Source organism: Pan paniscus, chromosome 1, assembly GCF_029289425.2.
Source record: "Pan paniscus chromosome 1, NHGRI_mPanPan1-v2.0_pri, whole genome shotgun sequence".
In the NCBI taxonomy this organism is placed as follows: Eukaryota; Metazoa; Chordata; class Mammalia; order Primates; family Hominidae; genus Pan; species Pan paniscus.
In genome coordinates, this window is record NC_073249.2 from 181,179,514 (window position 1) to 181,205,913 (window position 26,400).

General features: G+C 46.2%; 3 protein-coding genes across 15 annotated transcripts in view; 2 read left to right on the forward strand and 1 right to left on the reverse strand.

Annotated features, from left to right (window-relative positions):
- Positions 1-3,338, forward strand: part of GPBP1L1 (GC-rich promoter binding protein 1 like 1) — a 59,022-nt gene extending 55,684 nt beyond the window's left edge. For all 7 annotated transcript variants that reach the window (XM_014344885.4, XM_014344879.4, XM_014344876.3 and 4 more), the window contains 3 exons: positions 218-342; positions 1,148-1,250; positions 2,418-3,338. In XM_014344885.4, the coding sequence (XP_014200371.1) occupies positions 218-342; positions 1,148-1,250; positions 2,418-2,570 (381 nt within the window). In that variant the 3' untranslated portion in view covers positions 2,571-3,338. The remainder of the gene's footprint in view (positions 1-217; positions 343-1,147; positions 1,251-2,417) is intronic.
- Positions 3,339-3,751: 413 nt separating this feature from the next.
- On the forward strand, positions 3,752-10,627 carry CCDC17 (coiled-coil domain containing 17). 3 transcript variants are annotated; one of them, XM_003812760.7, is made up of 13 exons: positions 3,752-6,942; positions 7,026-7,121; positions 7,240-7,462; positions 7,562-7,724; positions 7,845-7,928; positions 8,012-8,130; positions 8,331-8,438; positions 8,684-8,802; positions 8,944-9,041; positions 9,195-9,398; positions 9,566-9,776; positions 9,846-9,956; positions 10,239-10,627. In XM_003812760.7, exons 1-13 carry the CDS (start codon positions 6,685-6,687, stop codon positions 10,395-10,397), a joined length of 1,953 nt encoding a protein of 650 aa, XP_003812808.1. In that variant the 5' UTR covers positions 3,752-6,684; the 3' UTR covers positions 10,398-10,627. The 3 variants fall into 3 exon arrangements, with proteins under 3 accessions (XP_003812808.1, XP_063463958.1, XP_054949550.1); XM_063607888.1 differs by having other exon boundaries at positions 7,267-7,462; XM_055093575.2 differs by having other exon boundaries at positions 7,240-7,724.
- Positions 10,628-12,422: 1,795 nt separating this feature from the next.
- The window catches only part of NASP (nuclear autoantigenic sperm protein), a 36,831-nt gene continuing 22,853 nt past the window's right edge, over positions 12,423-26,400 (reverse strand). For 2 of the 5 annotated variants that reach the window (XM_034963916.3, XM_034963909.3), the window contains 12 exons: positions 25,618-25,698; positions 24,043-24,152; positions 22,297-23,313; positions 17,392-17,471; positions 16,456-16,541; positions 16,271-16,344; positions 15,437-15,625; positions 15,167-15,333; positions 14,279-14,335; positions 13,969-14,046; positions 13,081-13,209; positions 12,423-12,609 (listed from right to left, as the gene is read on the reverse strand). In XM_034963916.3, the coding sequence (XP_034819807.1) occupies positions 12,529-12,609; positions 13,081-13,209; positions 13,969-14,046; positions 14,279-14,335; positions 15,167-15,333; positions 15,437-15,625; positions 16,271-16,344; positions 16,456-16,541; positions 17,392-17,471; positions 22,297-23,313; positions 24,043-24,152; positions 25,618-25,698 (2,149 nt within the window). In that variant the 3' untranslated portion in view covers positions 12,423-12,528. The remainder of the gene's footprint in view (positions 12,610-13,080; positions 13,210-13,968; positions 14,047-14,278; positions 14,336-15,166; positions 15,334-15,436; positions 15,626-16,270; positions 16,345-16,455; positions 16,542-17,391; positions 17,472-22,296; positions 23,314-24,042; positions 24,153-25,617; positions 25,699-26,400) is intronic. The other 3 variants (XM_003812759.6, XM_008965236.5, XM_034963920.3) reach the window with 2 other exon arrangements.

A 26,400-nucleotide genomic window follows, 5' to 3' on the forward strand; every position in this document is an offset into this window, starting at 1 on the left:
GTGTTGGCTGTTCTGGACCTTTTGCCTTTTCATTAAAACTTTAGAATCAGTTTGTTGATGCAGCAGGTCCTCATTTGTAAATGGGGAAAAAATCTGTGGGCTGAGGCTGTCTTTTGGAAAACACTTTCCTGGGTCGTGAGTCCTTGATTTCATAGGTTGCTTATATTACTACAAAGGAACCTTAAACCAACTGTGTCCTTCCTTTTCCTTATTGCAGTTGGAGGACAACAGCACACCTGAACCAAAGGAAAATGGGGAGGAAGGCTGTCATCAAAATGGTCTTTCCCTCCCTGTAGTGGAAGAAGGGGAGGTTCTCTCACACTCTCTAGAAGCAGAGCACAGGTAAGTGAGGAGGACATCACAGGGCATGCAGTGTCTGACCTTTAAGGACCTTGAACATACTGGAGAAGATATCTCAGATAGATAGGTCCCACATGCAGAGAGAAGTGGCCCAGTCATAACTTGTTCTCTGTGTATGCCCCAGGTTGGCCTGTTGCTCATCAAGCATTCTCTCTCAAACTCAGCCATCTTTTCCACAATCTACTCTCCAATACTTTAATACTTTTAACTTCAGGCCGGTCGCAGTGGCTCATGCCTGTAATCCCAGCACTTTGGGAGGCTGAGGTGGGTGGATCAGTCAAGGTCAAGAGTTTGAGACCAGCTTGGCCAACATGGTGAAACCCTGTCTCTACCAAAAATACAAAAAGTAGCTGGGTATGGTAGTGTGCGCCTGTAATTCCAGCTACTAGGGAGGCTGGGATGGGAGAATGGCTTGAACCCGGGAGGCGGAGGTTGCAGTGAGCTGAGATTGCACCACTGCACTTCAGCCTGGGTGACAGAGTGAGACTCCATCCCCCCCCAAAAAAAAAAGCCAGACTGCAAGTGCTCTCTTTTCTTCCTTACACTGTCTTGGTTTTGCTTCTACTGTCTCTTCTTTAGCTCTTCCTCTCTCAACTGTGAAGAGCCTCCATTTATTTACAGCACCCAGGTAGCCACAATTAAAGCTTGTCCCACAGGGAGGAAAACAAAATTCCTTCTTTAACATCCATTGCCCCTGGGCAGAAAACTTTTCTGTGAAAAGTGGTGGGCTGTTCACTTAGGCTTAGTGATGTTGTATTCTCTTTACCTGTCCTTCTGCGTCCACCAGGTTATTGAAAGCTATGGGTTGGCAGGAATATCCTGAAAACGATGAGAATTGCCTTCCCCTCACAGAGGATGAGCTCAAAGAGTTCCACATGAAGACAGAGCAGGTATGTTGTAAACCTTCTTCCTAGAGACCAGTTAGTAACCAGGAGAATAAGGAGTCAAGACAGTTCTTGCCCTGAGGGAGCAAGTTTAATGTGAGAGAAAGATCTGGGGGGGGGGGGGGGGATTACCTTAGTAGAAATGTAGTGGGGCCCCTAAATTTGCCTGGGAAATAAGGATCCCCAGTATTAGATACAAAAACCAAGTGTCAGTGATTAGCAGATTCCAAAAAATAGTATGCTCTTTCATCCTAACAGCTCTAACTCCTTATCAGAACCACAAGGCTGTGTTCCAGAGTTATGGTCTGAGCTCTTGGTCTTTAAGGAAGCAGGTTCACCTTCCTCTGCTTCCTGATCTGCATTGTAGTTTCCTGGTCCTCTGGCCAGAGCTAAGAAGCTAAATAGCTTGTGTCAGTTTATCCAGCAGTTGCTTGGATTCTTTCTCTGAATAAAACACTGCTAGATCTTAGGGTGAACAAGACAAATGGGGTTTCTATAAAAATCCTTGAACTTCTGGTGGCCTGTATTTACAGCACAATTGGCCAAGTCCTTAAAAGGGGCATGGCACAAGCTGATGTGAGACCTTGCCACTTAGAACTCTGTTAGAAATAAGGACTTATGGCTGGGCACAGTGGCTCACGCCTGTAATCCCAACACTTTGGGAGGCCGAGGCAGGCAGATGACGAGGTCAGGAGCTCAAGAGCATACTGGCCAATATGGTGAAGCGCCATCTCTACTAAAAATACAAGAATTAACTAGGCGTGGTGGTGTGCGCCTGTAATCCAAGCTACTTGGGAGGCTGAGGCAGGAGAATCGCTTGAACCCAGGAGGCGGAGGATGCAGTGAGCCAAGATTGTGCCATTGCACTCTAGCCTGGGTGACAGAGCGAGATTCCGTCTCAAAAAAATAAATAAATAAAAAGAAATAAGGACTTTCAAGCCCCATCCCAGACATTCTGAATCTGAATCTGCATTTTTGAAAGATGCGTAGATGACTCGTAAATTAAAATTTGAAAAGCACTGCTATAAGAGATCTCAGAGGGTCTCTTAGAAGCACCCCCCGCCCCACATTCTACCTAGAATTGAATTGAGGCCTGGCCTTTCCCAGGGCTTATGGGTCAGTACAGTCATTGATATTTTTTTCTTTTTTCTTTCTCTCCCATGCTAACCATAGCTGAGAAGAAATGGCTTTGGAAAGAATGGCTTCTTGCAGAGCCGCAGTTCCAGCCTGTTCTCCCCTTGGAGAAGCACTTGCAAAGCAGAGTTTGAGGACTCAGACACCGAAACCAGTAGCAGTGAAACATCAGATGACGATGCCTGGAAGTAGGCATATAAATGCTCACAGTTAAATCTGACCCAGTAAACTCTGTGTGTTTAGGGAGTATACAAAAGAAATCGTTCTTTTCCTTTTCTTATGTTGTTGAATACTTCATTCACAAGGGAAATAATCATATCCCAAAGAGAGAGCGATTGGCTTGTTTTGCTTTTGTTGTTGTTCTTCCCTGTTATCTGCTTAATAGAAGTTTGTGTGGTGGGACAGATTTTTTAAACACACTCACACACACACACACACATACACACCCAGTATATATGGGGCGATGCACAGGTAGGAGCTGGCAGTGCAGGGAAGAGGAGACACTGGTCTGCAGCAACAGCTTCTACTACCAGCCCTTGGGGCACTCACCCCTGTGATCAAGCAATCATTGTCAATGACAAAGTGACTATTGAAGTTATAATTGTATTAAATTAATGCTAATAATTTGGATATTTTATTTTATTTTTGGCTGCTCGGGTAACTTTAGCCCTTAACCAAGCATATGTGGGTTTTTTTGGTTGTTTTTTTGTTTTTGTTTTTTTTCTTTTTCCTTTTTGGGTACAGCTGTAAAATATTTGGATATAGGAAATGTTGTGTTATTCTTGCAGCCTTGATATTCAGGGTGGATTGTAAAATATAAATTTTTGTGAGATTTCAAAGATTAAGATTATTTTGATAACATTATTTACAGATTTAAAAGATGTGGTTATCACAAGTCTCGAGGGGGAAACTACTGCATAAAATAACTAACTTGGAATAAATATTTTGCATCAGTTTGGATTGTCTTGTGTAAGAAGTATATTTTCTTTAAAATTAGATGAGTGGATTCTTTTTTAGGGGAAATATTTTTAGAAGTTGGGGGGAAATGTGAATTCAGACACAACTGTTTCTCTATTTTAGCAGATACTTTTTTGATGCAGAAAAACCTGTGCAATAAATTACCAGTAATAAAGTCAGAAACCAAGTTTTTTTTTTTCCTGAAACTGTTTTTTAGTGCCCATGTATTTACCAGTGTATGTATTTTAAGGGAGGTCTGTTATGTTTTCCTACTAAATAAGAACTTGGAGTGGGGGTTGGGGGAGAGTTGGACGATGGTAGCTGAATGGCTAGTGAAGGAAGCAGGTTTTTTCATTCAACAAATACTTTTTTTTTTTTTTTTTGAGATGGAGTCTCACTGTGTCACCCAGGCTGGAGTGCAGTAGCGATCTCAGCTCACTGCAAGCTCCGCCTCCCAGGTTCCCACCATTCTCCTGCCTCAGCCTCCTGAGTAGCTGGGACTACAGGCGCCTGCCACCACGCCTGGCTCATTTTTTGTATTTTTAGTAGAGACGGGGTTTCACCGTGTTTGCCAGGATGGTCTCAATCTCCTGATCTTGTGATCCACCCACCTCGGCCTCCCAAAGTTCTGGGATTACAGGCGTGAGCCACCGCACCCGGCCCATTCAACAAATACTTTCTAAGCCCCTGTTGTATGTCCCAGGCATTATGCAAGGCTCTGAGGATGCAAGGAGTGCCCAGCCCAGTAGGGGAGAGAATAGACAGTGATCTAAGAAAAGGACAGGGTTTCAAGACCAGCCTGGGCAACACAGTGACCTGTCTCTATAAAAAACAAAAACATTAAAATGGTCAGGTCCAGCCAGGCGTGGCTCACGCCTGTAATCCCAGCACTTTGGGAGGCTGAAGCGGGTGGATCACCTGAGGTCAGGAGTTCGAGACCAGCCTGGCTAACATGGTGAAACCCCATCTCCACTGAAAATACAAAAAAATTAGCCAGGCATGGTGGCGGGCGCCTGTAGTCCCAGCTACTCGGGAGGCTGAGGCAGGAGATTGGCGTGAACCCAGGAGGCAGAGCTTGCAGTGAGCTGAGATAGCGCCACTGCACTCAGCCTGGGAGAAAGAGTGAGACTCTGTCTCAAAAAAAAAAAAAAAAAAACAGCCAGGCATGGCAGCAAGCACCTGTAATCCTAACTATTTAGGAGGCTGAGGCAGGAGAATTGCTTGAGCCCAGGAGGCAGAGGTTGCAGTGAGCCCATACTGCACCATTGCACTCCAGCCTGGGCAACAGAGCAAGACTCTGTCTCAAAAACAGAAACAAAATAGACAGGTCCACGTGGTAGCACACACTTGTAGTCCCAGCTTCTTGGGAGGCTAAGGCAGGAGGATTGCTTGATTCCAAGGCAGTTCAGGGCTACAGTGAGCCATGATGGCACCACTACAATCCAGCCTGGATGACAATCCTGCTCCCGCCTCTTCGGCCTAGAGCAGGAGATCAGAGAACTACAAGCTGTCTCTTGAGGGAAAAAAAAAAAAATGGTAGTAGTATTTCTACTGAATGCCTATCACTGTTGCACCATTGTAAAGTCAACCAGTCAGAAGTCTTAACCATTGAAAATTGGGACAAACTTAGTTGTTGAAAAGGAGGTTTCGATTTGGGCTTTGCCATTTACTTGTTTTCTGAAAACATATTTCTAAAAATGTACTCTTTATGTCAGTTGGAATTAAGCTGAACTGAGATGACATACTTTGAACACTTTGTAACTTGCTGCTGGTGGGTCATACCTTGGCTTTAGGTACTGAGTAGGGAAATGTCTTAAGTCCCTGTCTTGTTTAGAAAAGGGAGTTTCGGCCAGGCATGGTGGCTCACACCTGTAATCCCAGCACTTTGGGAGGCCGAGGCGGGCAGATCACGAGGTCAGGAGATCAAGACCATCCTGGCTAACACGGTGAAACCCCATCTCTACTAAAAATATAAAAAAAAATTAGCCGGGCGCAGTGATGGGCACCTGTAGTCTCAGCTACTCGGAAGGCTGAGGCAGGAGAATGGCTTGAACCCGGAAGGCGGAGCTTGCAGTGAGCCCAGATAGTGCCACTGCACTTCGGCCTGGGCGAAAGAGCGAGACTCCGTCTCAAAAAAAAAAAAAAAAAAAAGCCGGGTGTGGTGGCAGGTGCCTGTAGTCCCAGCTACTGGGGAGGCTGAGGCAGGAGAATGGTGTCAACCTGGGAGGCAGAGCTTGCAGTGAGCCGAGATCCTGCCATTGCACTGTAGCCTGGGCAACAGAGCGAGACTGTCTCAAAAAAAGAAAAGAAAAGGGTGTTTCTTGGCCGGGCGCAGTGGCTTACGCCTGTAATCCCAGCACTTTGGGAGGCCAAGGCGGGCGGATCACGAGGTCAGGAGATCGAGACCATCCTGGCTAACATGGTGAAACCCCGTCTCTACTAAAAAATACAAAAAATGAGCCAAGCGTGGTGGTGGGCACCTGTAGTCTCAGCTACTTGGGAGGCTGAGGCAGGAGAATTGCGTGAACCCAGGAGGCAGAGCTCATTGCAGTGAGCTGAGATCGCGCCACTGCACTTCGGCCTGGGCGACAGCGAGACTCCATCTCAAAAAAAAAAAAAAAAAGTAAAGAGGGTTTCTTAAGAAATATGCGGTCACCTCAGAGCTCCTCCATATATTTTGGGAGTGGGAGTGGAGTGAAGAATTTCACCAACAGTTCAGGGTCTTTCTGGCTTCTGGCCAATCTTGGGAGAGAGAAGGGGTTTCTTTCTGGACTTGATTCCCTCATCTGATAGATTCATTCTGTTCGCCCACAGCTTTCATTTCTTGGGCTGTGCTGATTATCTTTGTCTACAGCTGAAAAATGAGGAATCAGGGAATGGGAGTTAGGGAGAGACTGCTATCCCTGGTGCGACATGGTTTTCAGGCAGAATGCTGGAAAGGTCAGAGTGCCTCCTTTGCCAGGTAGTTCTCTGGATTGGAGAATGGTACAAACTGTTACATCCACTTGGGAGTACAGCAATGAAAAAGATGACACTTGCCTTTTAGAGGCTATTAAATGACCAATGATGTAGTAAGTGATAAGGGCCCAGCTAGTCTAGGAGGCAGCTGCTTTTTCCTCTTTATTAATAGTCAGGGAAACCAAGCTACAATTAGAGACTTGCCCACGTTCAGACTTTGTAACACTTTTTCAAGCCAGTGGCTCCTCCCAAACGGCCGAGGTTTCCCCACCCATTCTCCTGACCTGCCCAGCCCTGTGGTTGCTGTCCAGGGAGCTAAGGCTCTCCCCAAACAAACTTGAAGATCTCACAGACCTAATAGACCCGGCCTTTCCTCTCTGCCTCTGGCTTTATGTCTCTCATCCTCCTCTGCCTTTCCCCTGCCCTTGATCCCTTCTGCAGGTCTTGGCTGGTTTCAGGAAACAGGTCCCATCCCATGGACTCCCACTCTGGGGAGCCAGCGCTCCTGCCCTGTGGGACCTGTGACATGGTTTTCCGCTCCTCAGCTCTGTTAGCCACCCACACTCAGCGCTTCTGCATTGGCCACCCGACCCAAGAGATGACATTTGGAGCACAGGCATCAGTTGCCACTGAACCCCAGCGGGCCGCGGTAAGGGCCTCCATGGCCATGGGTGGGGATTCAAAGGAGCCAGGACCTTTATGATTCCTCATCCTACTACACCGTATCCCCAGGTTGTGCCACAAGAACACCAGGGCGTGCCACAAGAACCCCAGGGCCTCCCAGACCAGCAGGCCAGTAGATCTGCTTTAAAGAGGTTAACAGAGGAGGTACAGCTACCTACCTTCCCCCCAGGGCTCAAAACGTTGAGCGTCTTCCCCAAACCTGTAGATCATACTTGGGACAGATTCTGCCCACGCAGAGATCGCGGATCGCTGTTACCTCCAGGTGCAGTGGCTGCGGCTATCCCTACAGGAAATGCGGCCCTGGATAACAGAGGTCCCCAGGGTGTTCGCGGGGCCCTGGACACGTTCCGAGGCGCGGCCTCAGAGTCCCATGTCCGAGGCGGTGGGAAGCCCCAGCGAGCGGCTGCGGGCGCTGTTCAGGACTCGCGCGAGGCGCGTGGCGGAGATGGAAGCGCAGAGCCGGGCCCTGCAGCTACGCGGCGAGGGTGAAGGAGATGGGGGACGGGGACCAAGGACCTCCTCTGCCCTCGCCCTTTGGCTTAAGCTTGCTCGGGCCGGTTCTGACTCGGCCCGCATTCCCTCAGAACTGAGCCGACGCCTCCAAGTTGTGGCCTGTACGCGGGGCGGGATGTCCCGCCTCTTCGGCCTGGAGCAGGAGATTCGAGAACTACAAGCTGAGGCCGGGAGGACGCGGGGAGCTCTAGAGGTGTTGGGGGCCCGCATTCAGGAGCTGCAGGCGGAGCCAGGGTGAGACCCGACTAAGCGGATCCCCGGAACATGCGGCTCCGGGGTGGGAGGGGCGGGCTGGCTGCAGCTCCGGGGCCTCTGATGCGTTACCGTCTCCCTGCGCGTCGCCTGCCACCCCAGGAACCCTCTGCGCTCCCGGCGAGAGGCAGAACTTTATTCTCCAGTGCTAAAGGCCAACCCGGGAACTCTGGCTGCCGAAATCCGGTGAGAGCCAGGGCCGGAGATGGGCATAGGGCGAAGCGCTGAGCAGTTCTGGAAAGACGGCCTTCCTGTTCCCCACTCCCTAGGGCGCTGCGGGAGGCCTACATTCGAGACGGGGGCCGGGACCCCGGCGTGCTGGGCCAGATATGGCAGTTGCAGGTGGAGGCGTCTGCACTGGAGCTGCAGCGGTCGCAGACCCGCAGAGGTGAACAGGAGGGCCTCTCGCCAGCGGTGGTCAGTCCTGGGAGGAGAAAAGAACTCGAGGGAGGGCCTGTGGCTGTGGATGGCATGTGAGCTGACAAGTCCAGCCTTATCCGAAGAGCCTTAGCGCTGGAGAGCTGCTCACAGCCGGACGCGGCCAGTCACCAGAGGTCAAAGGTGACAGGTCACACTTGTTCATCGCAGGAAGGGCAGGTGCCACCTCAGGGGAGCTTCCAGTAGTGGAGGCTGAAAACCGGCGCTTGGAGGCAGAAATCTTGGCTTTGCAAATGCAGAGGGGTCGGGCACCCTTGGGTCAGTGAGCACCCCAACCCTATCCCATCCCACCTATCTCTCCCCAGCAGGCCTGGCTCAGGCAGACAGTGCATGGGGAACAAGACCCGTGTTTGTGACTCCCCTAGTTCATGTCTGCACGTGTGTATCCCTGTATCCACAGGGCTCCGCCAACCCATTTGTGGGCCCAACTCTTGGGGGAGGGGTATCTCAGCTAATTACCTGCTTTGTCCAACTTAGGGGCACCCTAACTCTTCTGCTCCTAGGGCCCCAGGATCTGCGACTCCTGGGGGATGCCAGCCTACAACCGAAGGGGAGGAGAGATCCCCCACTCCTCCCGCCACCGGTGGCACCACCACTGCCACCACTTCCAGGCTTCTCGGAGGTTCAGTTCTTGGGTGGGGCAAAGGCTGTGAGGACACGGGGTGGGTTGGGGGAACAGGTTGGAGGCAGCTCTGCTCTGAGCAGTTGGGGGAACATGAGCAGCTACAAGGCTTTCTGGAGGAGTCAGCTCTCTTCCCCACAGCCACAGCTTCCTGGAACAATGACCAGAAACCTGGGCCTGGACTCACACTTCCTCCTGCCCACATCGGACATGCTGGGCCCTGCACCCTATGATCCTGGGTGAGGCCCATGCCACCTTCGACAGCCTCTGTGACTTGGCCAGCACTGCTGGTTAAGGGAGCCCACTAGGACCAGATAGGGTTAGGGACCTGCCTGAGAGGAGGGAGGTTGAAAGGAGTTGGGTATTTCTGTGCTAAGACTTGTGTTCCCCAGGGCTGGCCTGGTCATTTTCTATGATTTCCTGCGGGGCCTTGAGGCTTCCTGGATTTGGGTGCAACTAAGGACTGGCTTGGCACGCGATGGACAGGATACAGGAAGGACCACAGTGTTGCCCCCAGCCCTTTGCCTGCCCCCACCTCCTGCTCCCGGGCCCATGGGCAACTGTGCCATCCTTGCCAGCAGGCAGCCTGTGCCCAGGTCAGTAGGTGGGGATCATGACTCTGGTACTCTGCCACAATTGAGGCTTATCCACCATTCTGCTAAGTTTTCTCATCTGTATACAGAGGCCGCTGGCTCTAAAGGGCTAAGTCCTAGGAAGGGACTGTAGCTCTGGCTTCCGACACTGCTTTTTGGTTATTCTACAGACTACCACCCTCACCATCAGTATCTTTGGTCTGTGAGCTGCAGGTCTGGCAGGGGCTGGCATGGGCTAGGGCACCACAGCCAAAGGCTTGGGTCTCACTTGGACTATTTGACCAAGAACAGCGGGTGCTAAGTGGCCGCTGGCGCCTCCCACTTCGGGCCCTTCCTCTGGACCCCAGCCTTAGCCTTGGGCAGCTGAATGGGATTCCTCAGGTGAGTGTGGTGCGCAGGGATTGGGCATACAGCAAAGTACAAGTGCAATACCATTTCATCTCTCCCCAGGCAGGTCAGGCTGAGCTCTTTCTGCGGCTGGTGAATGCAAGAGATGCAGCTGTCCAGACACTGGCAGAGATCAATCCAGCAAGTGTCCATGAGTACCAGTACCCACCTCCGGTGAGGGCCCAGCTACAGCTAGGGACACCACAGCTACACATACCGGTGTGGCTGGTATGGCTAACAGCCAGCCTTTATTGACCACTGTGTGCCAGTCATTACCAATGCTTTCTTGTTTGATCCTCACATCTCTATGAAGTCCTACTATGTAACAGATAAGGAAATCAAAGCAGGACCAGGTTAACTTGGTTCACAGTGAGACTCTAAGGAAGCCTAACTCCAAAACCTGTGTGCTTAACCTTTACATTTTTGCTCAAAACCTGCCTTCTCCCTGTTCCACAGGTGTCCAGCACATCTTCACCGGAAGCCAACTTCCTCACCCCCGCAGCTGGCTTTGCTGATCCCCCACCTCGTACGGAAGAGCCCCTCAGTGGAGTCAAGGATAGAGATGAGGGTTTGGGCCCTCACCACAGTTCTGACTTGCCCCCAGTGAGTTTCTGAACCCAAGTGAATGTGGAGATGAGCATCTGAACATGCACAGGACTGGGGCCTATTTCCAGACCTACAGCTTTACTACTCCATGTTCTGACATTGGGTCTAGAAGCATCTAGCAGTTGAGTACAGAAAACCAGTTCCAACCACAGCTTTACCACCTCCCGTGAGTCCTTAACTTTTCTGTACCTCTTCTGTTTTTGTAAAACAGATTAAGGATTAAATGAATTTGTCAGGTATTTGTGATATTGTCTGGCACTTATGAAGTTCTCCGAAAGGTGACTAGGGGGCATTAATTCCCACTAAAGCAACTTTAAATTCCCACTAGTTCCCACTGCTTTTTTTGGTAAAGCCAGTTTTATTGCCAAACTTAAATCCGTTTCCTCAGTATTTCTGCCAGGAAACCTTTCAGGTTCTCAATGTACCCATAAACAGGAAGCTCCTGAGGCCTTATGTACTTTGATTCTGCGATAGGTCCCCAGCCCAAGGTTGTTCCCCCAACCAGGGGTCACATGTGAGATCTAGCTTAGATACTGTGCCTAGCCCTGGATCCCAGTGCCAACCAGAGAAGGTCAAGTGCCTGGGAGTAAACTACATCATGACTGTCCTGACCAAGAAAAGGGGGCAAAGCGCCTCAGGACCTGGAACATATACTGCAAGGGCAACATCAGGAAGAAACTCCACAGCCAGGATAAGCCAGAGATCGTGCAACCATGACTTACTGTGACCAGCCCAGAAAAACTTAGTCTGAAAAATGGGGTTGAATTTAGGGGCCGGCCATCGCTTCCTCTGCCTCCAGTGCAACAAAGCAGCCCTATGGGTGTCAGGACTACTAAATTGAGGTGGTGATATAGGGCAGGCATTGTTTGGAATTCAGATCCTAACTGGTACTTAAGAGTCAGGTCAGAGGCAGTTCAGTCTCAAGTGAGCCCTGACCCCTAGACACCAGTGAGAGCACAACAGGTCTAACATTAATACTAGTGCCCTCACCACCAGCATCCTTGGACTGGTGGGCTCGTTTCTGCCTTTGAAACCCTCTATTGCACACAGAAATGCTCCAGGCAGTCAGGTGAAGTGGCTCACGCCTGTAATCCTAACACTTTCTGAGGCCAAAGTGGGCAGATCACTTTAGGTCAGGAGTTCGAGACCAGCCTGGCCAACATGGTGAAACCTCGTCTCCACCAAAAATACAAAAATTAGCCTGTAGTGCTGGCTACTTGGGAGCCTCCTGAGGCAGGATAATCTCTTGAACCCAGGAGACAGAGGTTGCAGTGAGCCGAGATCACGCCACTGCACTCCAGCCTGGGCGACAAGAGCAAGATTCCATCTCAAAAAAAAAACAGCCTAAGACCCCACTTAAGATCTTTAAACATAATTCCAGACAAGGAGATTTTTAGCATCTTTATTTGAGAAGTCAATTCTGCAGATGGGTAACAATTCCAAGTGTTGATATATCTCAACCTTTCTATACAGAAAATAACAAAACTCAACCAGCCAGCCTCCCCACATATGCTTCCAACCACATCTGGAGTGTCCACCATCAGTCCCCTTGGCTACTTTCAAACCAGAGCTCAAATGCAGACCGTTTTCCTTAGGAATCATTCCCCTGACCCAGGTTTTCAGAGTTCTTTTTCCGGGACAGAATTATAGCCCCAGGTGACGACTAGGTGGATATAGGACAAGAACCATCCTAGGCCTGGCTCACAGCCAAAGTCCATCATCCATTTTCAGCACTGAAGAGCAAGATCTTCACCAAGTCTTGTTTTTGTAGCCCCCATCCAGGGACAGCACCACTGAAAGTTTGCAAGACAGCTGGGTTCAGTGAAGTGTTTGAAAACAGAATATAGCACCATTGGAAAACAAAGGCCTACAGCCACACTTGATCACCTCCACGCTAGACAGATAGGAATTAGGATCAGGAACACAGATCAGTACAGAAGGCCAGAACAAAACCTTTGGCTAATATATAAAACCAGCAGTGCTCCAAGGCAGATTCAGCCAATAATTAAGAAAAAAACCATCAAAGCCTCAACCTTTGCTTACAATCTTTATTGAAGTTATACAAAAAGAATCCTCCAAAAGTGAAAAAATACATTATATACAAAAACACTTTCCCTTGGGAGGAGGGCTGTGCCCCCTCTTAACATGCAGTGCTTTCAACTGTAGCTCCAGCCTCCACTGTCCCCTCCACTGCTGCCCGGCTTTCAGCCTGATTCTCAGCCTGGAAGACAAACAGAACCTGGGCATGAGTGAGCCTAGTTTAAGCCATTCTGTCTTATATAACTGAGGCCTCAGTCAGAGGAAGCATATACAAAAGTCACCCAAACTCTGCTTTGCTCCCTATATTAAGAGGGCAGTGACCACGAAGTATTTCTTGAATACTCTGTGATAATGGGGCTGACAGAGCCAATAATCATCACGTGGAAGGAAGTGACCTAATGGTTTTGCCCATCAAGTGCCTTCTCATATGTTCATCGAGGGACCTATAATATACAGGTTCCATTTGTCAGTGAGTCATCCTACACTCCCATAACCAAACTGTTTTCCTGCACAAGTACCGTTTTCTGTGAGGACTGCACTCAACAATCGTTAGCAGGCTCAAGGTGGGGAGCATGCACTTGAGAGGACTGATTTCCCCAGGTCCTGAGAACAAGGAATGAGGCAAGAGGCTAAGCCCTGCTTAACTGCCCACCTCCTCCTCCATGTTTTCCGAAACTTCATTTCCACTGGGGACAGCATCCCCACTGCCTCCGTTCACCTCCGGCTCTTGTTTGGCTTTCTTTGCATCATCTTTCCGGGGACTCTCTTCCTCTGGTTTCCTCTAAAGATATAATTGTGAAGGCTTCACAAATGTGCTTAATGTTTTTAAAAAGACAACTGCAAAACATTTCCTTAACCCTTGTGGTGCAAAGATCCTGAACATCAGGATTCACAGCTCTAAGGGTCTCTCTCCCTAGCCACAGGCAGATGCCAACCTGTACTCTCAGAATAAATTAATCTGTCCCACCATGTCACTTCAGGCCCCTCTACCGGAAGCACAGGGAGATAGGGTTGGGGTGAGGAGATGTGAATGGTAATCACTGTACAAGTTTGAATTCCTGTGTTTGAGTCAGGAAACAGAACAGGAGTTCAGAGTTCCCTGGCTGAGGGCAGTGGCTCACGCTTATAATCCCAGCACTTTGGGATGCCGAGGTGGGTGGATCACGAGGTCGGCAGTTCAAGACCAGCCTGGTCAGTATGGCAAAACCCCGTCTCTACTAAAAATACAAAAACTAGCCAGGCGTGGTGGCGGGCGCCTGTAATCCCAGCTACTTGGGAAGCTGAGGCAGGAGAATCACTTGAACCCGGGGGGCAGAGGTTTCAGTGAGCCGAGACCGTGCCACTGCACTCCAGCCTGGGTGACAGAGCAAGACTCCGTCTCAAAACAAAACAAAACACAACAGTCTCCACTCACAAATCCTTACCACCTTTGGAAAATAAGTGTCTTATATGCACCAACTATAGGGAGGGGTTTATAGGAAAGGTATTAAAAATGGAGTCTGAGGAAACGGTAGAAAAGAAACACCACATGTAGACTTACCTTCTTTCTGACAAGGTGGGAAATATCAGTCACACAATTTGATGAGGAAGCACCGTCTGTTGGCTTTCTACTGGCAATCTGGCAAAATAAGCCCTTATTAGCAATTGTACAAGCTATATGAGATCAATGCTGAGGCTTTTATAATTTTTTAGTTTTTCAGAGACAAGGTCTCACTATGTTGCCCAGGCTAGTGTTGAATTCCAAGCCTCAAGCAATCTTCCTGCCTTGGCCTCCCAAAATGCTGGGATTACAGGCATGAGCCAACACTGAGACTTAATGTAAGTGACCAAAAAACCACCTGAATACGCACCATGGAGACTGAAGAGCCTCCTCCACCAGGAGTGAAACCTGAAGTAGAACTCTCCACCTGCGAGAAATGACAAATCCAAATTAGTTTGAAGATAGAACCCAGGCCACCCACAGCCTTATAACAGGTACCCATCACCATCCAAACAACTGACTAAGACCTGAAATGCTAGTGGCCTCCATATAGTATCAAGTTCTACCCCTGGCCCACCTATGCCTGTCTAGCAGCCACCCAGAGCATAGTCTATACATAGACCTGCAGGGTAAAAAGGTCTGTGCCAAAAACAGAACCAGGCAATTTGTGGTGAATGCCTCTCAATGCCTCATTAATTTATGCAAATGAGTTCTTGGAGATGGAAATAGCAACTTACATTTTTTAAGAAATGTCTATTTTTCCAGTACTGTCAGAAGTATATTTTACACATATGTACTACAGGTCGGGCATCCCATCCCTTAATCCAACAATCTGAAACTTTTTGAGGACTGACTGACACTCAAAGGAAATGCTCTCTGGAGCATTTCAGATTTTAGATTAAGGGTATCCAACTGTTGAGTATGATGCAAATATTCCAAAATCCAAAAGCATTTGAAATGCGAAACACTTCTGGTCTCAAGCATTCAGGTAAGGATACTCAACCTGTATTATCCCCATTTTACAAATCGGTCAACTGAGGGAGAGAAAGGCCCATGGCCACACGTAAGTATGGAATTAAAACCCAGATAGTCTGGGGCTCCAGGGTATTTCCTCTTAACCACTGCATTACTGATAGGAATAATTAGATGAGCCCACCAACTCCCTGGAAACCAAGTCATGATGAAAAGTTCCTGGCAAATAGAACATTAACATAAATGGTACCAAACATGCTATTATCAAAATGTTAACGGAACCAACCAGAGTAGCTTTCAGAGCCAGTTCAGCTACATTCCCACTACGCTGAGACTCCTTTGCATCTTCTATCTTCTCTCTAATTTCGGGTAGCAATTCCTTTAGTTCCTCAATTTCTTTCTTGTATTCAGCAGACGATCCTTCAGCCTCCTTCACCTGCTCGTTTAGTACAGCTAAAAAGAATAAAGTGATTAGTAATGGCGCAAAAAAGAACTGTTTTCTTCCTTGTTAATTGCTGGATCCAACATCACCATGAAGCAGCTCGTCTTCACTCACCCATTCTGTTCTCAATGACTTCAATAGATTTGCTGAACTGTGCCACTGCCTCATCATACTGAGAGTTGTACCCATAAGCCAAGCCCAGCTGGTAGTGGGTCTCTGCAAGGAGACGGTCGTGGGCTTCCAGGTACTGTTCCTGCAGGTTAAGGCAGGACTGGAACTCCTCCACAGCTTGCACATAGTTTTCTAACGAAGAGAAAAAGAAGAGCAAGTAAATGGACAGCATTTAACATAAAATACTTCCAGAATTCAGACCCATCCTATGGGAATGCACCCATATTTAACATTCCATTTTTGTTTGTAGTTATTTCCAGGACCCTTGGCTATAAAGAAAGTCAAAATGACTTTTAAAAACCTACTGAGGCTGGGCGTGGTGGCTCACACCTGTAATCCCAGCACTTTGGGAGGCTGAGGCGGGCAGATCACAAGGTCAGGAGTTCAAGACCAGCCTGGCCAATATGGTGAAACCCCGTCTCTACTAAAAATACAAAAATTAACCGGGCGTGGTGGTGGGTGCCTGTAATCCCAGCTACTCGAGAGCCTGAGGCAGGAGAATCGCTTGAACCCAGGAGGCGGAGGTTGCAGTGAGCCGAGATTACGCCATTGCACTCCAGCCTGGGCGACACAGCAAGACCCCATCTCAAAAAAACAAAACAAAACAAACCTACTGGAAGACTGAGTGCCACTTGGAAGAGACTGTTCATTGTTCCAGGGTCTACAGGGAACACAGACCTATCTTTTTAAAGATCAAGTTCGGTTCCAGAGAATCTATTAGAGGAAGAACGAGGGAGCTGAAGAGAGTAGGAGAGTATAAGATGGAAAATGCATTACCAGATTCAACACTAACTTCTCCGAGTTTAAGATGTGCCTGGGCAGCATAAAGCTGTGCTTCTTTTGTTTCTTGCCTAAAAGAAGGAAAATTGATCAAAAACCTTAACAGTACCTGTCTAACCCTAACTGGTTTCTATTTAACCACCAAACTCCCAACCCAAGCCTAGAAGCACCAAGAGTTTTACCTTTTAAAAATGATCTTTGCTAAATCCAGCATATCCCAGGCAAGCTCTAGGTTCCCAATCTCCTCCTCCTCATTTTCTTGAAGAGACTAAAGTATAACCAAATAATAAAAAGATAGGCATCTTTTTCAAATACAAATCTAAATGTATAACTTAGCGTAGCTTAAAAAAAGTTGATATACGATTCAAAATTTGGACTTTCTCCCTAAAATCTAGAGAATGGGTCCACATACTGTCTTAAGTCATGACCATGTCACTGATATTTTAACAGTGAAATGTTGGCTCACATACTAACACACAAGAACCCCAGGATCAAATATATCCACCCATCCTAGGCATGAATAAAGGGTCCCTAATCCATAACCAAGAGACAGTTATCTATAATAATCATGCCTAGGGCTGGGCATGGTGGGTTATGCCTATAATCCCAACACTTTGGGAGGCTGAGGCAGGAGAATAACTTGAGGCCGGGTTTGAGACCAGCCTGGGCAGCACAGCAAGACGGCCGTCTAAACAAAATAAAATTAGAGAACAAATTAGCCAGACATGGTGGCAGACATCTGGAGACCTAGCTATCTGAGAAGATGAGGCAGAAGGATTCCTTGAACCCAGGAGGCTGAAGATACAGTGAGCCCTGATCATGCCAGTGCACTCCGGCCTGGGCAACAGAGACAGAGATTCTATCTCTTAAAAAAATAATAATTGTGCCTAAACTAGGTAAGCTACAGTCCTGCAAACTAGCTGGGCATGTTGGCACAAGCCTGTAGTCCCAGCTACTTGAGAGGCTGAGGTGAGGCGATCACTTAAGCCCGGGTCTAGGCTGCAGTGAGCCATGATCATGATCACCCCACTGCAATCCAGCCTAGGCAACAAGAGTGAGCTCCAGTCTCCCAAAAACAGAAAAAGGCTGACAACAGTACTGAGTGGCTAACAACATACCTTGTTTTCAAGGACTGAATCATTTGGCATTTCTTCGGTCTTATCATTTTCTTTATCATCCTCTTCTGAGCCTTCAGTTTCTACAAGTAAAAATTCCTCAGTATTGAGAATATAACTAAGAACATATTCTGACTAGTCAGAGATTCCAATACACGTCTCAACCTATATTCAGAGATAGGACAGGCCAGATGCTAATCCAAGTGAGTTAACACCTGAACTGAATATATCGTCAGTGGGTGCAGTCTAGTTCAAGTGTAACCTAGACTAAGAATGCGCAATCTTATAGTCTATGGGTCAGACCTTCAGCAATTAAAAGGCTGAGTGTTTCTCTCATAAAAGTCAACCTGGACCATTCAGAATAAGAAACATTGGCTACTGCCTCTTATTCAATGGCTAGAAGCTCCCATTCATTCAGCCAGAAGCAGGTGGAGACCTCAGTCAGTGTTTCTGGTATCTTTAAGCCACTCATTAGATAATACTAATAGCCTGGGAAAGTACGAAAGTTAAATTATTCCAGTCCATTCTGATCAAGAATGCTCAAGAGACTAGCTTTCCCACAACAGAGATGTGGAGCAAAAAGCATAGTCCTTACCGACTTACACCAATGAGCATGCCACAGACTCCAGCCAGCTCTAGCACATACAGAATTTGAGTAAGGAATACTATAACCCCTATTTTACTCCTATACCTTGCTAATGACGCCTCTAAAATCTGCAGCCATATATCAACACCATATTTCACCATATTGAACACACTCACAAGTCAACCATCTAAAGGTCAGGCTCCTAATCAATAGCTCTACTGTGATTAGACAAATCAACAATGTTAAGTGATTAAAATAAGCTTTCTGTTAACACAAGCAACTCATGAATTGGATATAATATGCCTCTCTCTGCCATCTTTCATTATGCATTTTTAACACCAGCAAAAAAGCTCAAACACTATCTCCAAACACTCTTACTATGGGAATATAAATATGGCAATTAGGACTTAGAGCAATCGTCAGGTCAAAGGAGTTTTATCAGCAGCAACCACAAAGAGATTCCGTTTTCAAAGAAGCTTAGAAAATACTTTAACAGGGTCAGGCGCGGTGACTCACACCTGTAATCCCAGCTCTTTGGGAGGCCGAGGCGGGCGGATCACGAGGTCAGGAGATTGAGACCATTCCTGGCGAACATGGTGAAACCCCGTCTCTACTAAAAAAAAAAACCCCAAAAACAAAAAAATTAGCCGGGCGTGGTGGCAGGCGCATGTAGTCCCAGCTACTTGGGAGGCTGAGGCAGGAGAATGGCGTGAACCCAGGAGGTGGAGCTTGCAGTGAGCGGATTATCGCACCACTGCACTCCAGCCTGGGTGACAAGAGCAAGACTCCGTCTCAAAAAAAAAAAAAAATACTTTAACAAATTTACTGAGGACATCAGGGCATTGCCATTGATACCTGGGCACAAGTTGGGAAAGGTTTTAAAGTAATGGCAATGGCTGCCAGGCGCGGTGGCTCACACCTGTAATCCTAGCACTTTGGGAGGCCAAGGTGGGCAGATCACCAGGTCAGGAGATTGGGACCATCCTGGCTAACACGGTGAAACCCCGTCTCTACTAAAAATACAAAAAATTAGCCAGGCGTGGTGGCACATGCCTGTAGTCCCAGCTACTTGGGAGGCAGAGGCAGAACAATCACTTGAACCTAGGAGGCGGAGGTTGCAGTGAGCCTAGATCACGCCACTGCATTCCAGCCTGGGTGACAGAGCAAGACTCTGTCTCAAAAAAAAAAAAAAAAAAAAAAGTAATGGCGATGGCTTTCTCCTTAACCTAGCTCCCCACCATTCCTTGAAGATGGTAGATTCCTCAAGTGGAACCAGTAATATTCTTCTGAAGCAATTATAGGAATTTTAATTTAAAAATTTGAGGTAAAACTTCTAAGTAATTAAGATATTTTGTTTCAAATTAGAGTTTGTCTTCTAGTATTCTGGTATGAGTAGGAAGAGATAACAGGTAAGAATAGAAGATAACAATATCAATTTAATTTTTCCTACGAATTGGGAAGATGAAGTATTTACTTTTCTATCAATTATCCTACATATGTAAATCTACTTCAGCTTTTCTGCATATTCTGCTAGAGGATGGGCAGAGTTAATAAGACCATCCATCTGGTCTAACTTTGGGGAACTAAGCCCGGACCCACTTGGAAATGTGGATATGAGAAGATAATGGTGTATGGTGGGCCAGGTGCAATGGTTCACACCTGTAATCCCAGCACTCTGGGAGGCTGAGGCTAGTGGATCACCTGAGGTCAGGAGTTCGAGACCAACCTGGCCAGCATGGTGAAATCCCATCTCTAGTAAAAATACAAAAAAATTAGTCGGGCCTGGGGACATGTGCCTGTAGTCCCAGCTACTCAGGAGGCTGACGTAGGAGAATCGCTTGAACCTGGGAGATGCAGGTTGCAGTGAGCGAGACTGCACCACTGCACTCCAGCTGGGCATGGTGATACACACCCATAGTCTCAGCTGCCTGAGAGACTGAGGGAGGAAGATGGCTTCAGCATAGGAGTTTGAGGCTGTAGTGAGCCATGACTGCGATGCCACTGTACTCCAGCCTGGCAAAAGAGCAAGACCCGATTCAAAGAGAAAAAGAACAGACCAAGTATCTTTATTAGAAGCAAATGTACAGCCCAACACATGGCAAAGAGTCAAGAGGTCGCAGTAAACAGGGTTTTAATTTTTAAGTGAAAAAAACTGCTTGGAAGTTTTCTGCAGAATGGTGCTGCCACGTAAAGGGAAATAAAGCACAGAAAGTAAGTGGTTGAGTACTCAAGCCAGAAGTTTGGGTAGCAGGCTTCTCCTTACTGTGTGACTAGGGCAAGTTACTTAAACCCCTTTCTCCCATTTCTTCTTTTGTAAAATATGGAAAACTGTATTGTCTTTACAAGCAGAACAGTATCTGATATACAACACCAAAAAATGCAGCATATGAAAAGCCTGGGGCTTTTAAAATATAGTTAATTTTTTAAATAAGTGACAAATTTTTTTTTTCTTTTGGAAGACAGAGACTCGCTGTGTTGCCCAGGCTGGAGCACAGCGGCATGATCTCAGCTCACTGCAACCTCTGCCTCCCAGGTTCAAGCGATTCTTCTGGTTCAGCCTCCCAAGTAGCTGGGACCACAGGCGCATGCCACCATGTCCAGCTAATTTTTGTATTTTTAGTAGAGTCAAAGTTTCAACATATTGGCCAGGCTGGTCTCAAACTTCTGACCATGTGATCTGCCCACCTCGGCCTCTCAAAGTGCTGGGATACAGGTGTGAAGCTACTGCGCCCAGCCCACGACAAAATTTCTAAGCAGTGGGTGTAGGAAAAGGATGAACACTGTCTTCTTCAAATGTGTGGTAACTTGGGAAGAATAATATATTCAAGGCAGATCTGGGTTCAGATTCAGTATTATGACCCTAAACAAGTCATGTAATCTTTAAACCTCAACCTCATCACTGTAACTTGGGCAATACTACCTATCACATAGTAATGTTTTAGGATCAGATGTAATGTATGAGAGTTCTAACAATGTTAATTATGATCCAACGAGTTTTCGAACAATCTGTAAGGGACTGTGATATCTCCATTGTAGCTTACCATTCAAGGTCTTAGGGGCCAGCCAGCAGAGCTTTTTACCATCCTTGCTCACAATCATTAAGATCAAGACATGGGAGTTTTGTTTTTTTGTGTGTGTGGTTTTGTTTGTTTGTTTGTTTTTTGAGGAATTCAGTTCTGTGCTTTTTTCCATAAAGAACTCCTAAAGCTCCATTAAGAAACCCAATGGTGCTACCATTTTAGCCAATTCATTTCCAGTTACTGAGCCTGTGTTGGCTGGAGTACAGGGACCTGCACATAGGTAGAAGGAAGTTTACCAGAATGAGCTCAAAGTATTGAAGATGGGTCTCTGAAAATCTAAAACTTACGAGAACTCTTGAAGTAGTCTGGCAATTACAAGAAGTAACAATTAGTTGGAATATACCTGTGGTTATTAATGCCAATGTTAGATGAAACTTATATACAGTAGAATCCTCAAATGATAGCAAAAGTCAGACGTGCCAGTTATGTAATAATTAGAGGCTTATACACCTTAATGAAATTTAATCACACTTAGACCAATAGCATTATAGAAAGCATCCACACTTTATAATATTCTAAGTAACAAAAATTCAGTTTAGCAGCCGAAGCAAGCATGAAATGAGGAAGGAAAACAGGAAGAGAGCTAATGGTTATGTTTTCTGTTGCCTTGGGGAAGGTGGGGGGGGCCTGTTTTAACTAATGTGAATAAGCCTCTAAACACTTCCTGAAGACTTAGAGAGGGGCACCAGAATTCTTTAACTCTGGTGATACAACAGTCAAGGTTAACTGCCTTCATTTAAATGGCATGCCTGCTTCAGTGTACCAATTCAGTGGATTCTACTGCTCTGTAGCTGCTTCCCAACGCACAGAAAAGGAGTCATGTGAACAATAATTTTAAAATCCAGAGGCATGCAAGTGAACATCCATTCAGCATTCTCTGCCAGCCTAGCCCACTATTTCCCTACCTACCCCACCCCTCATCTACCTTTTCCATCCCACTTTATTGGCTAGTATGCTGCAACAAGTTACTGATAGCTAGCCAAGTCTCAGAAATCACACAGAAGGCCTATTTTGCAGTTAGTAAAAGTGTTAGTTTATAAGCCAGCTAAAGAAGACTTGCTGCTTTTGATTGAGCTTACTTGACTATCACGACCTTGTTAAACTACCCCCCTTTTCATTTAGCCCTTTCCTAATCCAAAGGCAGACGGAAAATCCTGAATGGAAGGCTGACTTTTACCCATAATTAGTGAGTCAAATCCAGAATGTACTCCACCCACTGCAGCTCTTGCATATCCCGGTTACCTTCACCCTCTTTCATCTGTTCTTCTCTCTCTTGTGTCTCTTCATTAGCAGCTATCTGAACTTTGTCTTCAGGTGATTTCTCAGTAGCTCCCTGGGCTACCTTGGTATCAACCCCATCTCCAGCTGCCTCAGACTCTTCTACAGACAGCTTAGTCTCCTCCTGACTAGGAACCAGCTTTGCCCTGACCTTCTCCTCTAGTCCTGAGCCATCTTTTGTTTCTGTCAGTCTTTCTATAGAAGTCTGTGGTTCAATAGGAGTCTGATCTCCTACAACTGACGGTCCATTGACTGCACCATCCTTAGGGAGAACTGGAGCCTCCTGCCCAGGCTTTTCAGAGACTTCTGATCCAGCCTCTACAGCTGAGGCCTCTGCAGCCTCTGTTGTCACCTCTGGTGACTCTTCAGCAGGTGGCACTTCTTGACCTACCAGTTGTTCAAGAACCGCCTTTCCTGCCTCGTTTTCAGAGGTAACTACCTTCTCCTCTGGCTCGTCCCCACCCACATCCACTGGCTTGACTGTCGGGTCTAAAGACTCTGCTTCTACCTCCACTGCAGTGCCCTGCTTTTCTAGAGTCACCACAGGCTGCTCTTCTGAAACTTCTTTTGGCTTCTCCTCTATGCTCACAATTACCTCTCCCTGCTTCTCCTGACCTCCTTTTTCTCTGCACTCTTCTTGGACATCAGTTCCAGAAACTGATTTTTCTTCCTCAGCATCTGGTACTTCCTGTTCTGGCTTCCCAGAAGTGACCTCAGCTTCATTCGGTCCTTCTGGTGCTGCTCCTCCTTTTGCCTCTTCAGAGGTTTCAGTTAACCAATCTAGAGTCAAGTCAACTTTTTCCTGTGGCTCCTCTGCAGATTTACTTATATCCATATCTTCTCTTCCACCCTTCTCCATTTCACTGTCCTGTTCTTTATCAGTTTCAGGCTTTGCCAAAGACTTGTCTTCTGTTTTTTTGGCTTCTTCTTTTTCTCCCATGGCGTCATAAACCTGTTCTCTCAACTCTTCCCTTGCTTCCTCTACATGGTTAAAGAACATGAAGCATAAACATGTCTTCGAGTTTAATGATAAAGGCATAAATGGAAACTAAAAATACATTCCCTTTAAACCCTCAAAAAGCCTACCAAGTTTCAGCAGATGGCCTAAAAATTATCTGCCCCCTAGAGAAAAGGAAAGGGAGCATCCCGGCTAGCAGAGCAACTTACTGCAAAAGAAACCCAAGCTTGTTACACTAGGTATTGTTTTACTTGAGCATTCTGATTACCAGTTAGGTAAGAGATGCCAAGCTTTTCATTCTCCCCCATCTGATATGTAAAACTATAGCAGCCAAATTCAGCTTAGAAATTATATAATTTTCGCACACATAAAAAATGTACAAGGGCTCTAAAAGTACTGCTATTAAAATAACTGAACTGCACAGGCTGTTTAAAAAAATTTGCATCAGAAAAATACTTAAGGTTGTAATAGTATTTAAAACACCAATTTAATCTTGCTTTTATCTTTTTGATTTAAAAAACCCCAATCGAAATAACTGGATTTACTTGAGGAAATAAGTTATTCTCTTTCAAAAATCTGCTGTCAGCTTCAGTAAACAGCTACCCCCACTGCAATCTCCACCAGATGCAGGCATCATCACCCCAAGCATCTTAGGAGAGACCATCCAGGACAGGTAGAACCCCGTTTCCACCACTGTATACAAGAAATATACAACGTCGCATCTCTTGAATGTCACATGCAACTCCACATACCATCTATGTTATCATTATTTTCTACCAGAGATTCATCTTCTGTTTTTTCTCCTTCTTCCTCTTCCACATGCACACCTTCCAAGGCGTTTCCCAACACACCATTCTCCATTCTAGGAGAACAAAAGAAAGCACCAAAGGTTTGATGGCTAGAACCTAGCAATTTTTTCTAAGACAGAAAATACAGTCCTATATTATAAAAGCAAGAAGTGTAAGCCAAGCGCAGGCAATACAAAACTATGTATATTCAAGGAAGCAATGATCAAAACTTTAGTAATATAAATTAAGACTGCAAGAGCACTGAAGGAAATAAGCATATTCCTCCAGCCAGCCGCCTGAAAAGCATGTCTCTTGTCAAAAGAACAAGACCTATATGCATTCCATTTGTAATAGGACCATACTATTTCCCAAACTTTGTATCCACCCCATTTCTCTAAATAGCCAAAAATACTCTAGCAAGATTTTCACGGCAAATCATGAGAAAGTTCTGTATGATTACGAGATTAAAAACTTACCAGAGACCAGGCACGGTGGCTCACGCCTATAATCCCATCACTTTGGGAGGCGGAGGCAGGCAGATCACCTGAGGTCAGGAGTTCAACACCAGCCTGACCAACATGGAGAAACCCCGTCTCTACTAAAAATACAAAATTAGCTGGACATGGTGGCGCATACTTGTAATCCCAGCTACTCAGGAAGCTAAGGCAGGAGAATCGCTCAAACCTGGGAGGCAGAGGTTGCAGTGAGCGGAGATCGCACCATTGCACTCCAGCCTGGGTGACAGGAGTGAAACGCCGTCTTAAAAAAAAAAAAACTTATCAGAACTGGGCCAGGCGCAGTGACTCACGCCTGTAATCCCAGCACTTTGGGAGGCCGAGGTGGGTGGATCACCTGAGGTCAGGAGTTCGAGACCAGCCTGGCCAACATGGTGAAACCCTGTCTCTACTAAAAATAAAAAATTAGCCGGGTGTGGTGACACGCGCCTGTAGTCCCAGCTACTCAGGAGGCTGGGGCAGAAGAATCACTTGAACGCGGAAGATGAAGGATGCAGTGAGTCGAGATCGCGCCACTGCATTCCAGCCTGGGTGACAGACTGAGACTCCATCTCAAAAAACAAAAAAACCTTACCAGAACTGAGATTAAATAGATGACATCATTTGCTAGTTTGTATACCCTAAACAGAACTTATTCTGATTAATAAATTCTGATAGAACATAGCCAAGAACTTTTCAATAGTAAAAGTCTTTTTTACTGGACAGTCTCACCTGCTAATTCTTTCCAGTTGTCCTCTATTCAGTCCTTGTTTTGAGCTAGCTCACAGTGCTTTTAAAGATTCTCTCTCTACACTGAACTTTGGATCATTCACTATTGGAAAGATCTTTGCTTCTACTGACTCCAAAAGTCAAAACTTAAATATAACTACTAATTGTATCAAGTGCCATTCACAACTTCCATCACTACTTCAAGCTCCTTCAAAACTCTCTAGGTAAAACCAATCTTGCTTAGCTCCTGTGAAATCTCAAAGCTAGTAAACAATCTTAACAAGGAAACTTCAGTTTTTAAATACAACATCCATACCTTGCCAACTCCAGAAGTGATTTCCCATAGAAAAAGAAGGCTTCTCCACACTCATTAGCTGTCTCTCCATACTTCTTACCTCTACAAAGAGAATAAACATCTAAAATCTGAATTACCATCTAATCTAAAACATTTAGTTCTAGTTCTTCAGTTATAAATTGATATTTCTCCAGTAACATACTCATAGAAAACCAATACCCCTCTTGCTTTCAAGGTCAAAGTGACATTAAACAATGCATGAAAATTTTGTATGCTCTTTATCAATATATAATATATATACACATCCTAAGTGACATAAATGTGCTACAATTAGTAATACATAATGTAGGGCCAAACAGCCCTAAGGTATTAATAGGTATTCCTCCTGCTAAAAGATGGATGTCAGTATGGATCAGAATAGTTAAAGGACCTTTGGCTGGGACCTAGAGGATGACTAAGGCCCACGGAAAGGCATGATGTAAAGCGCAGAATATCTGGAGTTCTTCTAACTGGATTCAAATCCTACCTTTAACCCATAACTAGCTGTGAGACCTTAGACAAATTATTCTCACAGTGCCTTAGTTTTCTCATCTGTAAAATGGGAATGTTAATAACTGTTTGTTCAAAGAGCTATTGCAAGAACTAAATGAGTTAATGTATGTAAAAGCACTGAAAACAATGTTTAGACAACAAATAGCACTGTGTATTAAGTCTTAGCTATTAATATCTAGACAGAAGGAAGAAGGACAAAAATTACGTAAGTATAATGAACAAAAGGAGAAAGTAAGAAGACTGGCTTTCATG